At 41.6% G+C, this 15,709-nt stretch overlaps 1 protein-coding gene across 6 annotated transcripts in view; it reads left to right on the forward strand.

Moving 5' to 3' along the window:
* The window catches only part of BICD1 (BICD cargo adaptor 1), a 283,414-nt gene that overhangs the window by 193,218 nt on the left and 74,487 nt on the right, over nucleotides 1–15,709 (forward strand). For all 6 annotated transcript variants that reach the window (XR_004259913.1, XR_004259912.1, XM_032248276.1 and 3 more), the window contains exons 3-4: nucleotides 3,413–3,565; nucleotides 15,115–15,540. Coding sequence is in view for 4 of the 6 variants with exons in the window: in XM_032248276.1 (XP_032104167.1) it covers nucleotides 3,413–3,565; nucleotides 15,115–15,540 (579 nt within the window). In the remaining 2 variants the exon portion in view is untranslated. The remainder of the gene's footprint in view (nucleotides 1–3,412; nucleotides 3,566–15,114; nucleotides 15,541–15,709) is intronic.

The raw sequence follows: 15,709 nt of genomic DNA on the forward strand, positions 1-15,709 counted from the left end.
CCGGGACTACAGGCACGCGCCACCATGCCCAGCTAATTTTTTGTATTTTTAGTAGAGACGGGGTTTCACCATGTTGACCAGGATGGTCTCGATCTCTTGACCTCATGATCCACCCGCCTCGGCCTCCCAAAGTGCTGGGATTACAGGCGTGAGCCACCGCGCCCGGCATAATTTGTTGTTTTAACTTAAGCATAAACAGAACCAGGAAGAACTATACTCAGCGGCCAAGTCAGAAGAAAAAAAATCACCATGTTCAAACAGGGAACTGAACAGACCTCTGAAAACTGAGGCAAAGGGATTATTGTTAACATGTGTAGACTATGAGCCGAGTGTGGTGGTTCACACTTACAGTCCCAGCACTTTGGGAGGCCATGACAGGAGGATTGCTTGAGCCCATGGTAAGACCCCATCTCTACAAAAATTTTTTTAATTAGCTAGGTGTGATAGTGTGCACCTATAGTCCAAGCCACTCAGGAGACTGAGTTGGGAGGATCGCTTAAGCCTGGGAGATTGGCCAGGCGCGGTGGCTCGTACCTGTAATCCCAGCACTTTGGGAGGCCAAGATGGGCAGATCACAAGGTCAGGAGTTCCCCAGCCTGGTCAACATAGTGAAACCCTGTCTTGACTAAAAATACAAAAATTAGCTGAGTATGGTGGCGCACGCCTCTAATCCCAGCTACTCGGGAGGCTGAGGCAGGAAAATCGCTTAAACCCGGGAGGCAGAGGTTGTGGTGAGCCAAGATTATGCCACTGCACTCCAGCCTGGGCAGCTGAGCGAGACTCTGTTCCCCCCTACCCCGAAAAAAAAAAAAAAACAGTCTGGGAGGTCACAGTGAGCTGTGATTAAGGCACCAGACTCCAACCTTGGCAACAGAGCAAGACCCTGCCTCTACAATTTTTTTTTTTTTTTTTGAGTGGAAGTCTGGGCACAGTGGCCCACACCTGTAATCCCAGCTTTTGGGGGCCAAGGCAGAGGGATTCCTCTCAGAAGTTTGAGAACAGCCTTAGCAACATGGTGAAACACATCTCTACAAAAAACACAAAAATTAGCCAGTGATGGTGTGTACACCTCTAGTCCCAGCTACTTAGGAGGTGAGAGAATCGCTTGAGCCTGGGAGGTCAAGGCTGCAGTGAGCCGTGATCATGCCATCACACTGTGTCCTGGGTGATAGAGTGAGACCAAGTCTTTAAAAAAATCTATAGAACGTGAAGCAAAGTGAGAGACGTTTGAAAGCATACGTAGGAAAATCAGGTATTCTCCTAGAGCTGGCTCTCTGTTGGGACAGAGACCTTTAAAATGTTTTTAGTGCTGCAGATGGCACCCTACCCTCCTGCAAAGATAAGAGTGCATTTACTTCTGTCACCGTGGATTACCTTTGCACATGTATTCTTTTCTTAGGGCTGCTGTAACAAAGTACTACAAACTGGGTGGCTTCAAAATAACAGAAATTTATTGTCACACTCACAAGAGGCCAGAAGTCAGAAATCATGGTGTCGGCTGGGCCATCTCCCTCTGGCAGCTCTAAGGAAGGACCTTTCCTTGCTCCTTCCTGGCTTCTGGTGTTTGCTGGCAATCCTCAGTGTTCCCTGGCTGGTAGATGGATCGCTTCAGCCTTTACCTCCATGGTCACGTGGCCATCTTTTCCCTGCGTTTCTTTATATAGTCTCCACCCCACACGCGGAGGCGTGTGTCAGTTTCTGTGTGGCTGAATTTTCCCTTTTTATAAAGATACCAGTCCTATCGGATTGGGCCTGTTCTAATGATCTCATTTTAATTTTTATGTTTATAAAGACCCTGGGAGTTAGGACCTCACCTTATCTTTTTTGGGAGACAATTGAACCTACAGAGCATGTTTTTGAACTTTACATGCAGAATCACACTGTATGTAGTCTTTTGCATCTGGCTTATTTCAGTCAGTATATTACTAGATTCATCCATGTTGCAAGTAGCAGTTTCTATTCATTGTCAGTCCTATCTAACCAGTATATCAAGACTCTGCAGATTATGGTGTGAAGTCCAAATGCATCATGACTGATTTTTTTCCCCACATGAATATCTAGGTATTACATAAGAAAATGTGGTTTTTGGTTTCTGTGGTACTTTTTTCCTTATTTCTCTTTGTTTGAATAGGAAACAAATCTAATTAAGCCTTAATGGAAAGAAAACTTTTATATCCCTTCTTTCCATGCCTGTGAATATGTTACATGTATAAATGTTTATATCTATTCTGTGGTCACTGTACATTTTGAACTAAAACATAGCTTATAGTTGTCACATAAGTTTATGGAAAAAGTTAAATATTTTACTTAATTGATTTATTTCTACCCTGTAACTTTGCACATAAGACCTGATAATACAAGCTTGTTGCTAAAAAAAATTTTTTTGAAATGATCCAGAAGGATATAAAGTCAAAGTAATAGTCTCTTCTGGATATTCTTACAAGGTTTTTTTTTTCTTTTTTTTTTTTTTTTGAGGCAGAGTCTTACTCTGTTGCCCAGGCTGGAGTGCAGTAGCATGATCTTGGCTCACTGCAACCTCCCCCTTCTGGGTTCAAGCAATTCTGCTGTCTCAGCTTCCCGCGTAGCTGGGATTACAAGTGTGCATGTGTATGTGTGTGTCCCCTGTATTTCCAACACACCTGGGATGCTAATATGCATAGTAATCTATAACTTGCTTTTTACATTTAATAATATATTATGACTACATTTCCATTTTAGTACAATAAAGCTTCTTCTTATTCTTTTTTTCTCCTTTGAGATGAAACCTTGCTCTGTCGTCCAGGCTGGATGGAGTACAGTGGTGTGATCTCGGCTCACTGCAACCTCCCCATCCCAGGTTCAAGCAATTCTCCTGCCTCAGCCTCCTGAGTAGCTAGGATTACTGGTGCCCGCCACCATGCCTGATTAATTTTTTTTTTTTTTTTGTATTTTTAGTAGAGTCAGGGTTTCACCATGTTGACCAGGTTGATCTCCAACTCCTGATCTCAGGTGATCCACTTACCTTGGCCTCTCAAAGTCCTGGGATTACAGGCGTGAGCCACTGTGCCCAATCTTTCTCATTTTTTGAAATAATTTTATAATGTTCTATTCAATGAATGCATGATAATGTGTTCTCCAAATAGTGAATATTTAGACCATTTCCATTTCTTTATGTAAGTATACATGGATTTATTTCTCTATTTACTTCTATGAAAACATATTCAAGAATGATTTTTCGATGTTGAATTGCTGGGTCATATGTATGTGCTTTTAGGTTGTTGACAGATATCACGAAATTGCCATTCAAAAAAAGGCAGTACCAATTTACATCCCATGAGGTGTTTTTATTATTATTTTTAACTACCAGGACTTTACACTTTGTAAAATCTACAGTAAGAGAGTTATGTATCGATTGTTTCCTCTGTTGTTTCAGAACAATGAGATGGTGGAGCTACAGAGAATACGGATGAAGGATGAAATCCGAGAATATAAGTTCCGGGAGGCCCGACTCCTTCAGGACTATACTGAATTGGAAGAAGAAAATATCACATTGCAGAAACTAGTGTCCACATTGAAGCAGAACCAGGTAAGGCTTAAGAAATTTTTTGAGTTATACTGAAGATGGATCTACATCTTCTGACCACTAGGGTTAAATGTCCTCTTTATTTCTCAGGAAGGAGCTTGTCCAAATTTGTTGTTGGTCTTTAATCTTCTCTCTATAATATTTATGTACTGAAATGTCCCAACCTTCCTATTTTAGCTAAAATATAGAAAGAAAAAATATACACCTGTAAGTAGTATAGTGTACAGTAAAGCTTTATTAAATAAGAAAAAGAATTTTATGTTTTATTTTAGCTTTGCACTCATTTATTTCGTAAGTCAAATGTATCGTAACAAATTTAACCTGACTACTTCTCATTAAAAGCCGGGTTCTTAGCCAGGTGTGATGGTGTATGCCTATAATCCCAGCTACTTGAGAGGCTGAGGCAGGAGAATTGCTTGAACCCAGGAGGTGTAGGTAGCAGTGTGCCCCAATCGAGCCATTGCATTCCAGCCTAGGTGACAGAGTGAGACTCTATCTCAAAAAAAAGAAGTGGCCAGGTGCAGTAGCTCATGCCTGTAATCCCCATGCTTTGGGAGGCCGAGGTGGGCAGATCATGAGGCCAGGAGATCGAGACCATCCTGGCCATGGTAAAACCCTGTCTCTACTAAAAATACAAAAAATTAGCCAGGCACGGTGGCATGCACCTATAGCCCCAGCTACTCAGGAGGCTGAGGCAGGGGAATTGCTTGAATCCAGGAGATGGAGGTTGCAGTGAGCCGAGATTGTGCCACTGCACTCCAGCCTGGCAAAAGAGCAAGACTCCATCTCAAAAAAAAAAAAAAAAAAAAAAAGCCTGGGTCTGTAAGCTTGTCTTTAAGCTTAAGGTCTCCCTACAATCACTTGTCTCTCACTCTCTTAAAATTTTTTCTATAAATTGCTTTCAAATCATAGAGGGGAATGGATTATGAAGTATAAATCAAGAAGAGCAAAATTATAAGAAAAAGAGGCTGGGCGTGGTGGCTCACACCTATAATCCCAGCACTTTGGGAGTCGGAGGCAAGTAGATCACCTGAGGTCAGGAGTTCAAGACCAGCCTGGCCAACATGGTGAAACCCCGTTTTTACTAAAAATGCAAAAATTAGTCAGGCATGTTGGCGGGCACCTGTAATCCCAGTTACTCAGGAGGCTGAGGCAGGAGAATCACTGGAACCCGGGAGGCGGAGGTTGAAGTGAGCCGAGATCACATTACTGCACTCTAGCGTGGGTGACAGAGCGAGACTCCATCTCACAAAAATGAAAACAACAAAGAAAATGCCTGTTTTCTTTTTCAGCTGTAACCTGACTACAAAGATTACATTTGTATATTTAAAAAAAAAAAAATATATATATTTATATATATATATATATTTTTTTTTTTTTTTTTTTTTGTTGTAGTGGGGCTTTGATAGCTTAATTTTCCTGATTGGTTTGCATTGTGGGTTTTCAGAGCTATTAATAATTATTGAATCTGTAATTTTAGAATTTATTTATGAATACAGTTGAATCAAGTAGTTAAGCAAAGGTGAATTAGATGTTCAAGTTTGTTCAAGTTCTTTTCAAGGTGCTTCCTCAGTGACACCTCTATTCTTGTCTAAATGCTGTTGTCACCTCTCAGTTAGATCAACAGCCTATGTGCCAGGTGCTATGCTCGGCTGGACAGACACAAGAATCCGTAGGGCATGATTCTTGTCCTCTGTAAACTTAGAAGCCAGGCCAGATGTATGCTTTTCCTTTACTCCCTTCCTGAATAGGTATCTATTTCCAAATTATTTGGACATGATAGAGAGATGATTGATTGATACATAGATATAATTTTTTTCATAGATAGATATAATTTTTTTGTTTGTTGTTGTTGTTGCTGCTGCTGTTGTTGTTTTTTGAGATGGAGTCTTGCTCTGTCTCCAAGCTAGAATGCAGTGGCATAATCTCAGTTCACTGCAACCTCCACTGACCGGGTTCATGCGATTCCCCTGCCTCAGCCTCCCAAGTAGCTGGGAGTACAGGCGCACACCACCACACTGGCTAATTTTTTGTATTTTAGTAGAGACGGGGTTTCACCATGTTGGCCAGGATAGTCTTGATCACCTGACCTCGTGATCTGCTCACCTCAGATTCCCAAAGTGCTGGGATTACAGGTATGAACTGCCACACCCAGCTGCTAGATATAATGTTTTGATAGATAATAAGGGCTAAGGGGGGAAAGAAAAAAATCCAGAAGAGAAAAATCCATGTAGTGACACAATTAAATTTGATTAAAAAAAAAAAAACATGTTTTTTTGACATAGAGTGTCACTCTGTTGCCCCATGCTGGAGTGCAGTGGCGCCATCTCAGTTTACTGCAACCTCCACCTCCCAGTTCAAGCAGTTCTCCTGCCTCAGCCTCCTGAGTAGCTGGGATTGCAGGCACGAACCACCACACCCACCTAATTTTTGTATTTTCAGTAAAGACAGGGTTGTACCATGTTGACCAAGCTGGTCTTGAACTCCTGAGCTCAAGTGATCTGCCTGCCTGAGCCTCCCAAAGCTCCCGGATTACAAGCATGAGCCACAGTGCCTGGCTGAAATTTGATTTCTGATCATTGCCACTTCCCTCAGATTTGGAGTGGTAGGCGGAAGGCAGGTGGGGGACAGTTTCAGTCCAACAAAAAAGGGCTACGGGGGTATCTGCATGTGTTTCTGCCTCATTCCTTCTCCTATAAGCACTGAATCCCCATATGTGTGCTGACGGCAGGCCATTCCAGGGGCTCCCAGGTCTTGATTTGACTGGGATAAGTGAACTCACAGTGGAGAAATGCAGACTTAGAAAAATATATTTGTAAAGATGCTTCTCAATATTTTTTAAAATAAGAAGGTTATTTTTTTTTTATGGTCCTTTTTTTGGTTATTGATGAAGCACATAGAGGATTTGAAACAAATTTACTTGAAGTGCAGCTATTTAAAGTGGCCCTTCCTTCCCGATTCCTTCAATCCTCACTGCTCTCTAGAGCGTGGCGGGAGCATGACCAGCAGTGTCCCTGGTGAGCATTCCATGACCGCGTGTGTAGACCGATGGACTCAGGAGGTTAATGAAGGCCAATATTAGATGCTCTTGAAAGACTGCCAAGGTATTCCTTGAGCGTTCATTAACCCAGTTGCCGTTGCTGGGAGAATTTGTATTGTCACTCCTATTGTGAGTTTCCTCATGCCTTTCTCCCAGTAATTGAAACATGGAATCCAATGGTTAACTCAGAAGATTTTTTTAAAGGCGGGAGGGACTTACACATCTTTTATTTGCAACATGCCATATGCTAATTTTCCCAATTAAGTATCTAATTAATTCATTCAAAATCATTTTCTGCACAGAGCACCCTTCTGGTGTATTCCCTGAAATTGGGGGAACCTGAAATGCCACAAGTCTCTCCCAGCTAAGAAAATGCTGTGTTTGTTTCCAGTAGTAATTGACCTTTATTTACAGATGCTAGCATCTATCATAAACTCTTTGTAATCAATAAGGTTTTTTGGTTTTGGGGTTTTTTTAAGAGACGGGGTCTTACTCTGTTGCCCAGGCTGGAGTGCAGTGGCTCAGTCTCAGCTGGGATTACAGGCATGTGCCACCATGCCCAGCTAATTTTTGTATTTTTAGTAGAGACAGGGTTTTGCCATGTTTGCCAAGCTGGTGTCAAGTGATTTGCCCCCCCTTGGCCTCCCAAAGTGCTGGGTTTACAGGCATGAGCCACCATGCCTGGCCCTAATTAATGAAGTACTAAGTACCATATTGTATGTACAAATGCCACAGAGTTTTTAAAAGAGATGACAATGAGTAGCATTCAGTCACAAAATTGGGCTGTGTTACTTTGTACTGAAATTCCCCGTATATTGTAGAGTCCTTCAGCCTGGTTTGATGTTTCTCTGAACAGCAAAGCTGCTACCATTTTAAAATGCTTAGTTCAAAGAATTTTCCCTTCTGAAGCATTATTTTTCTTTTAACTATTGATTATTTTCTAAGTATAGTGTAATTGTTGTTTAAACAACGCCTCTAACTTTCTATATAGGGTCTATTTATTCATTTGTTTCCATTCCATCTCCTTCCATTAACATACAGCACCTACAATAGGGCCTGATCCATAGTAGACATTAATTAAATAAACACTTGTTGAAAGAATTAAAAACTGACCAGGCACGGTGGCTCACACCCGTAATCCCAGCACTTTGGGAGGCTGAGGAGGATCACTTGAGTCCAAAAGTTTGAGGCCAACCTGGGCAACATAGGGAGAACTTCTCTCTACCAAAAAATAAAAATAAAAATAAATAACCAAGTGTGATGATGCACACCTGTGGTCCCAGCCACTTGGGAGGCCGAGATGGGAGAATTGCTTGAGCCTGGGAGGTTGAGGCTGCTATGAGCCGTGATCACACTTCTGTACTCCAGCCTGAGCAACAGAGACCCTATCTCAGAAAAAAAAGAAAAGAAAGGAACAATTCAATCACACTTCTATTATGAAACATTTCCTCGGATGTCAGGTAATATATAAGAATATCATAAGGTAAGGCTGGGCGCAGTGGCTCATGCCTGTAATCCCAGCACTTTGGAAGGCTGAGGCTGGCAGATCATGAGACCAGAAGTTTGAGACCAGCCTGGCCAACACAGTGAAACCTCATCTCTACTAAAAATACAAAAGTTAGCCAGGCATGGTGACAGGCGTCTGTAATTCCAGCTACTTGGGAGATTGAGGCAGGAGAATCACTTGAACCCAGGTGGTGGAGGTTGCAGTGAGCTGAGATCATGCCACTGTACTCTCCAGTCTGGGCAACAGAGCTACTAGACTCCATCTCACAACAAAAAAAAAAAAAAAAAAAAAAAAAAATATATATATATATATATATATATATATATATATATATATCTCATAAGGTAATATCATAAAAGACCCAGGAAATGTATTCAACTCAGTTTTATTTCATTTAACCAGTATTTCAGGGGTAGCTGTCTATGAGATCATGTACTTTTTAAAGACAAAAGATATAGCCACTGGCTCAAAGAGCTTCTAGTCCCAATGAGGACTCCTAGCAATTTGTGTAAATGAATATATTAAAGCCACATGTTAGTTAGGTTTGGCAACACAGGGATAGATTAAGATCTTTAAAGTTCCTAAGCTCTGAAAGGATTATGATATCTATCCTTGACACCCATGTAGCTAAAAATAAAGCTATTAAACTATGAAGTTGCTATAAGGAATCCTAATAAAAATCCATTATTTTTCCTATGATGACTGCTTTGATGTTGTCTTTAAAATATCGAACACCAGTTTGTAAGTACCTTCTTGTTTTGTTTCTTGCTTCCTCTGCTTTGCCGGGGTGCTAGTCATGGTTCAGTCTTTTTTTTTTTAATAAGACGGGTTTCACCATGTTGATCAGGCTGGTCTTGAACTCCCAACCTCAGGTGATCCACCCGCCTTGGCCTCCAAAGTGCTTGGATTACAGGCATGAGCCACCACACCAGGCCATATGGTGCAGTCTTAAAACAACAGCACAGAAAGGAGTGATGAGTTATCCTCAGTGGGCACCAAAGGCTTCACAGTTAGCATGAAATTCTTAATGTAGGTCTTAAAAGAGGAATAAGAGTTTTCCAGATGACAGCCTTTTCCCAGGCAGAGAAACATGAAACAGCTGGGCAAATAGCAGGAACTCGTACCACATTTGAGTGAGTGGTGTGAGTGAAGCTGCGCAGACAGAAAGAGATCAGGGCCGGCCACAGTGGCTCACATCTGTAATCCCAACACCTTGGGAGGCCGAGTCATGAGGATTGCTTGAGGAGTTTCAGACCAGCTTGGGCAACATAGTGAGATCTCGTCCAGGAGGATGGCTTGAGTCCAGGAGGTTGAGGCTGCAATGAGCCATAATTGTGCCACTGCACTCCTGCCTGGCTGGCAGAGCAAGACTCTGCTAAAAAAAAAAAAAAAAGAAAAAAAGAGATCAGGTCTTATGGGAAGTCTAGGCCATCAATTGAATTAATACTACTGAATTTAAAATTCTACACTGCACACTAAATATCTTCAAGTTAAGCCCAGAGTTAGCAAACTTTTTTTTCTGTAAAGGGCCAGATAGTAATTATTTTAGGTTTTGCAGGCCATATGATCTCTCTTGCAACTACCCAGCTCTGCTGTGGTATAAACAGCCATAGACAATATATAAACAAATAAATGTGAGTATGTTCCAATAAAACTTTATGCACAAAAATAGGCGGTGGGCTGAATTTGCTCCAGAGGGCATACTATTATTTGACAACCTCTGGTCTAGGCCATCAGTTTAACAAAGATTACAGCATTAGCATAACAGGTCTACAGTGCAAACTAAAGTAATGTCTGCAAATATAAGCTTATCACATAATCTGGGGAAGTCAGAGGGTTGGTTGAAATACTAGGAAAGATTGGCAAGAGGTGTCCCATGTTGTCCAGGGAAAGAAAAGGAAAGGATCAGGAGGAAGATGACTTTAGAGTATGTAAGCAGGCCTGGAAGAAACCATGACGCAAGGAAGCACACTGTTGTCCGAAACATTTCCAAGTTGTCTTTCTCATGAGCACACTGAGGGCAACCCTTGCTTCTCCTTTCATAAGTAGGTAAAGGCCCTGCTGATTTCCATACTCCTTAATCCTAGGTCACCTGCAGAGCAGTAAATCATGGTGGGCATGCTTTTATGGGAAGTCTAGGCCATCAATTGAATAAATATTCAATTCTTCCTTCAATATTATTCTTCTCTTCCTTCACACTTTATCCTCAGTTTCCGTGCCAACAATTGAGATTTCTATAATCTCCAATGACATTAAACTTTCATTTCACTACCAGAGATAAAGTGAAAAATGTGCTTCATTTGCTTGAGGTAACAACCCAGTTGAAATGCAGTCAGTCAGCAAGTATAAAGGAAAGCTGGCCAGATCCTTTAGTGTTGCTAGGTGGGAAAGGTTGAAGAGAGTCACAGGGCAGGAGCAGCAAACTGAGATGACCACAAATAGCTTACAGATAGCATTAAGTACAAGACGTAAAGAAAAAGTAGAGGCCGAGTGCAGTGGCTCATGCCTGTAATCCCAGCACTTCATTCAGGAGGCTGAGGTGGAAGGATTGTTTCAGTCCTGGAGTTTGAGATCAGGCTGGGCAACATGGCAAAACCTTGTCTCTACAAAAGACAGAAAGAAAAGAAAAGAAAAGAAAAAAAACAGGTGCGGGGGTATGTGTGTAATCCTAGCTGCCCAGGAGGCTGAGGTGGGAGGAGTGGTTGAGCCTGGGAGGTCGAGGCTGTAGTGAGCTGTGATCAGGCCACTCTGCACTCCCACCTGGGCAACAGAGAAGGACCCAGTCTCAGACAAACAAGCAAACAAAAAACCAAAAGAAAAAGTAGATGCATGGGGGAAGGACGGGGGGGTGGGGAGTTGGGGAGAGATAGCATGGGGAGAAATGCCAGATATAGGTGAAGGGGAGGAGGGCAGCAAATCACACTTCCATGTATGTACCTATGCAACAATCTTGCATGTTCTTCACATGTACCTCAAAACCTAAAATGCAATAAAAAAATAAAATAAAGAAAAAGTAGATGCAAAAGGAACAGCCAGTGCTCACTTACAGGTGATTTTTGTCCTCTGTGAAAGTGGACCCAGTGTTGCCTGAATTTTTGATTTTTTTAAAAAAGAAGAATTTTCAAAATGTTTGTGAAATCATCAGATTTCTACATATTGTCAATCCATTCCAAAACTTTTATAATGTGTTACAGGCCAAAGAAAGCACATCCAGTCGGTGGGTACCACTTGTGATCTCTGCTGTAAAGCATTTGATGTCTGAATTGGTGGAAGGGACACGGGAGCGCACACCTATCTGGGGAGTCCACTAGAATACAGAATGCAAACACAGGGGCACATGTCTTTGAGCAGGTAGCTGATAGCCAGGGGCTGTCAAGTTATTATGTGTCCCAGGCCAAGTAATAACTTCTTGGACTTCTGAAAAGTATATTTCATTTCCATGCCATCGTGTTTTTAACACGCTATTTACAGTGCTCAGTTATCATTTACCCAAAAGTGCAATTTTTCTCTCATGAAGCACTCATAATCTTATGTAGTTAATATGTAACCCAGAAATTTCTACTTGATTAGAAGACAGTTATTGATAGTATGCCATGGATAGATTTGTTAATTTCTTGTTATAGTTATTCAAATACATATTCATGGTAGAGTAATTAGCACTTTCTAGTTACTGTAAATAATGGACATTAGGCCAGGCGCGGTGGCTCATGCCTGTAATCCCAGCCTTTTGGGAGGCCGAGGTGGGCAGATCACAAGGTTAGGCTAACACAGTGAAACTCTGTCTCTACTAAAAAATACGAAAAATTAGCCAGGCATGGTGGCATGCACCTGTAGTCCCAGCTACTCGGGAGGCTGAGGCAGGAGAGTCACTTGAACCCAGGAGACGTAGATTGCAGTGAGCCGAGATCGCACCACTGCATTCCAGCCTGGGTGACAGAGCGAGACTCCATCTCAAAAAAAAAAAAAAAAAAAAAGAATGGACATTATAAATAACGGTCTTCAATTCTGGCTTTTCTGAGTAATTCTATCAGGGACATGTTGAAATTCCAATGACCTTTTTTTTTTTTCTTTTTTGCCTTAGAGGCATCTTTTGTGCATAATGTATTTCTTTCTTTTTTTTTTCTTTTTCCTCAAGACAGGGCCTCCCTCTGCCACCCAGGTTGGAGTGCAGTGACACCATCAATGACACCATCAGGGCTCACTGCAGCCTTGACCTCCCCAGGCTCAAGTGATCCTCCCACCTCATCCTCCCAAGTAGCTGGAACTATGGGTGCACACCACCACACCTGGCTAATTTTCTTATCTTTTGTAGAGATGGGGTTTCGTTATGTTGCCCAGGCTGGTCTCGAACTCCTGGGCTCAAAGCAATTCACCTGCCTTGGCCTCTCAAAGTGCTGAGATTACAGGCATGAGCCCCTGTGCCTGGCTCTTATAATGCATTACACACACCACAGTGTAGTGAGCACATTCTTTCTTTTTTTATTATTTTTTAAAATTTATCATTATTTTTAAAGATGGGGTTTCACCATGTTGGCCAGGATGGTCTTGATCTCCTGACCTCGTGATCCGCCCTCCTTCTCCTCATGATCCTCCTCGGCCTCCCAAAGTGCTGGGATTATAGGCGTGAGCCACCGTGCCCAGCATGAGCACATTCTTTCACTGAAATAACACTATCCATATTCACATATACATACAACTAGCATCGTTAGAAACATCTGCTATACATTGTCTTTACAAGTTGCATTCCATTAAAGCACCACAGTGTTCCAGTGACCAGTGAGTGCTGATTTATTATCAATTTTCACTGTTGCCTTCTCACAATTTTTACCTGGGCCCAGTGCTGCCCAGAGTAAGGCTACATTCTTCACTCCAAATGTCGTAAGACTAGTACCAGCCAATGGTATGTAACAAGTGATGTGGGTAACTTTTAATGTTCTTAAAGGGAGAGAGTGTGCCTCTTATTTCATCCCAGTGCTTGGAACATAATCAAATGGCAAGCCACCTGAGATAGTAGACTAGAAGGCCATGCAGCAACACAGAAAGAGCCTGGCTCCTGGATGACCTCATGGAGCAGAGATTCCTTACCAGCCCTTGACTGTCTACCTCCATACTATTACATAAGAGAAAAGCTTCTCTCTTGACTAAGTCACTCTTGGGATCAGCCTACATCCCAACTAAATCTATACCCTAACTTTTGCGAGACAAATCATTGCACTGAGGTTATGTAAAGGGAGGTGGGGGAAAGAGAAATATATGATGATGTACTGATCAGTATTCCCTGTTGTTCAGTTTTTAAAATATGGTTTGTTTGTTTGTTCATTTTGAGATGGAGTCTTGCTCTGTCGCCCAGGCTGGAGTGCAATGGTGCAATCTCAGCTCACTGCAACCTTCGCCTCCCAGATTCAAGGCATTTTCCTGCCTTGGCCTCCAAGTAGCTGGGACTGCAGTCATATGCCACGACTCCCGGCTAATTTTTGTATTTTTAGTAGAGACGAGGTTCCACAATGTTAGCCAGGCTGGTCTCGAACCCCTGGCATCAGATGCCACCTTAGCCTCCCAAAGTGCTGGGATTACAGCCTTGAGCCACTGCGCTTGGCCTAAAATATGTTTTAAAATTCAAGTTCAAACTAATATATATGCTAAAATAAATATGAAACTAAGCACATAGTTTGTATTAGCATCTGATAGCATGATGACTTTATTTTACTTTTTCTAGTTTATTTTTTCATTCCCTGTGGTTCTTTATTCAGCAAATGCACATTGAACAACAGAATTGGGTTTTAAACACCATGAAGGAACACTGACGCACTATGAGGAGCAATGAGATGGATAAAAAAGTACTTCCTTTCTCTAAGAAGATTACAGTGTACTTGCAGAGATAAAATGTTTATTAAAAGGTGGCATGTGATAAGTTCCATGGAAAAGATCCCAAGGAGGCGTGTCAGCTCAGAGGAAACATCCCTGCCACCCTTGGGCCTTCATGACCAAGAGGTTGTTTAAGCAGGTTTATTTTGGTTGCACTTCAGAAGAATATTACCTCAATAACAATATATGGCCAGTCGCAGTGGCTGACACATATAATCCTAGCACTTTGGGAGGCCAAAGCTGGAGGATTGCTTGAGCCCAGGAGTTCAAGAACAGCCTGGGCAATGTAGTGAGACCTGTCTCTACAAACAAATTTTTTTAAAAATAGCCAGGTGTGATGGCATATGCCAGTGCTCCTAGCTGCTTGAGGGGCTGAAGTGTGAGGATCCCTTGAGCCCGGGAGGTTGAGGCTGCAGTGAGCCATGATCATATCACTGTACCCCAGAGTGATGGAACTACAGGGCAATAAAATGAGACCCTGTCTCAACACAAACAAACGGACAGACAAACAAAAGCAATGTAGGTATTTTTTGATACTGGATAGTTTATGTAACTGTTCTTCCAGATTCTATCTATCCTTTAAGCACATAACAATGATCTTTGCATTTTCATCTTACTCTCATTTTACTGAGATTATGTTTTTATTATGATCATTTAAAAGATTTATCTCTGGGTATAAAAATGTCCTCATTATTAATAAGGAAATAAAACAAAGTAATGGTGATGAAATAATCTTTTCTTAGATTGCAAATAATCTCATAGTTATAAAAAATATTCCCTATTTATTAGGCAAACAGTGCCCCCTTTTGACCACTAGATCCTATAAAAGAAATCCTAAGACAGGAGACACTTTTCATCTCTGCTAAAAATTAAATTATATATAGATTTATATTATTATATCTAATTATGTATCATATTTGTTATAGCAATAATACCTAATTATATATTTTATATATAGTATATAATTTCTAAAGAAACCATCCTATGTAGGTTTAAGACTATACTGTGTGCTTTTTATTGTTTATTTTGTAGATTCATGTTGTATTTTTTTTAATGATTAGGTCCACTAGGGTGTTTAATGGCAGTTTTGTAAGATCCAAATTTTAGTTTTATGAATCTTCTTTATCCTGTCTGATTCAGGTTGAATATGAAGGCTTAAAGCATGAGATTAAGCGATTTGAGGAGGAGACAGTGCTGCTGAACAGCCAGCTGGAGGATGCCATCCGACTGAAAGAGATTGCTGAGCACCAACTGGAAGAAGCCCTCGAGACTTTGAAAAATGAAAGAGAGCAAAAGAACAGCCTGCGGAAGGAGCTCTCCCAGTACATCAGCCTCAACGATAACCATATCAGCATCTCAGTAGATGGACTCAAATTTGCTGAGGATGGGAGTGAACCAAACAATGATGATAAAATGAATGGGCATATCCATGGGCCTCTTGTGAAACTGAATGGAGACTATCGGACTCCCACCTTAAGGAAAGGAGAGTCTCTGAACCCTGTCTCTGACTTATTCAGTGAGCTGAACATTTCAGAAATACAGAAATTGAAGCAGCAGCTTATGCAGGTAAGAACTTGGTTTCAGGCCGCTAGAGTGAATTTCTTGTAGATTGCATGTAGTATGTTGTGGGACTTCTGATTCTTGATTCTGGCGTTTCACTTCCAGATTTCTTTTCCCTTCCCTTCCCTTCCCTTCCCTTCCCTTCCCTTCCCTTCCCTTCCCTTCCCTTCCCTTC

The sequence above is a fragment of the Sapajus apella genome, unplaced genomic scaffold (genome assembly GCF_009761245.1).
Source record: "Sapajus apella isolate SASKATOON/1434 unplaced genomic scaffold, GSC_monkey_1.0 scaffold66, whole genome shotgun sequence".
Classification (NCBI taxonomy): domain Eukaryota; kingdom Metazoa; phylum Chordata; class Mammalia; order Primates; family Cebidae; genus Sapajus; species Sapajus apella.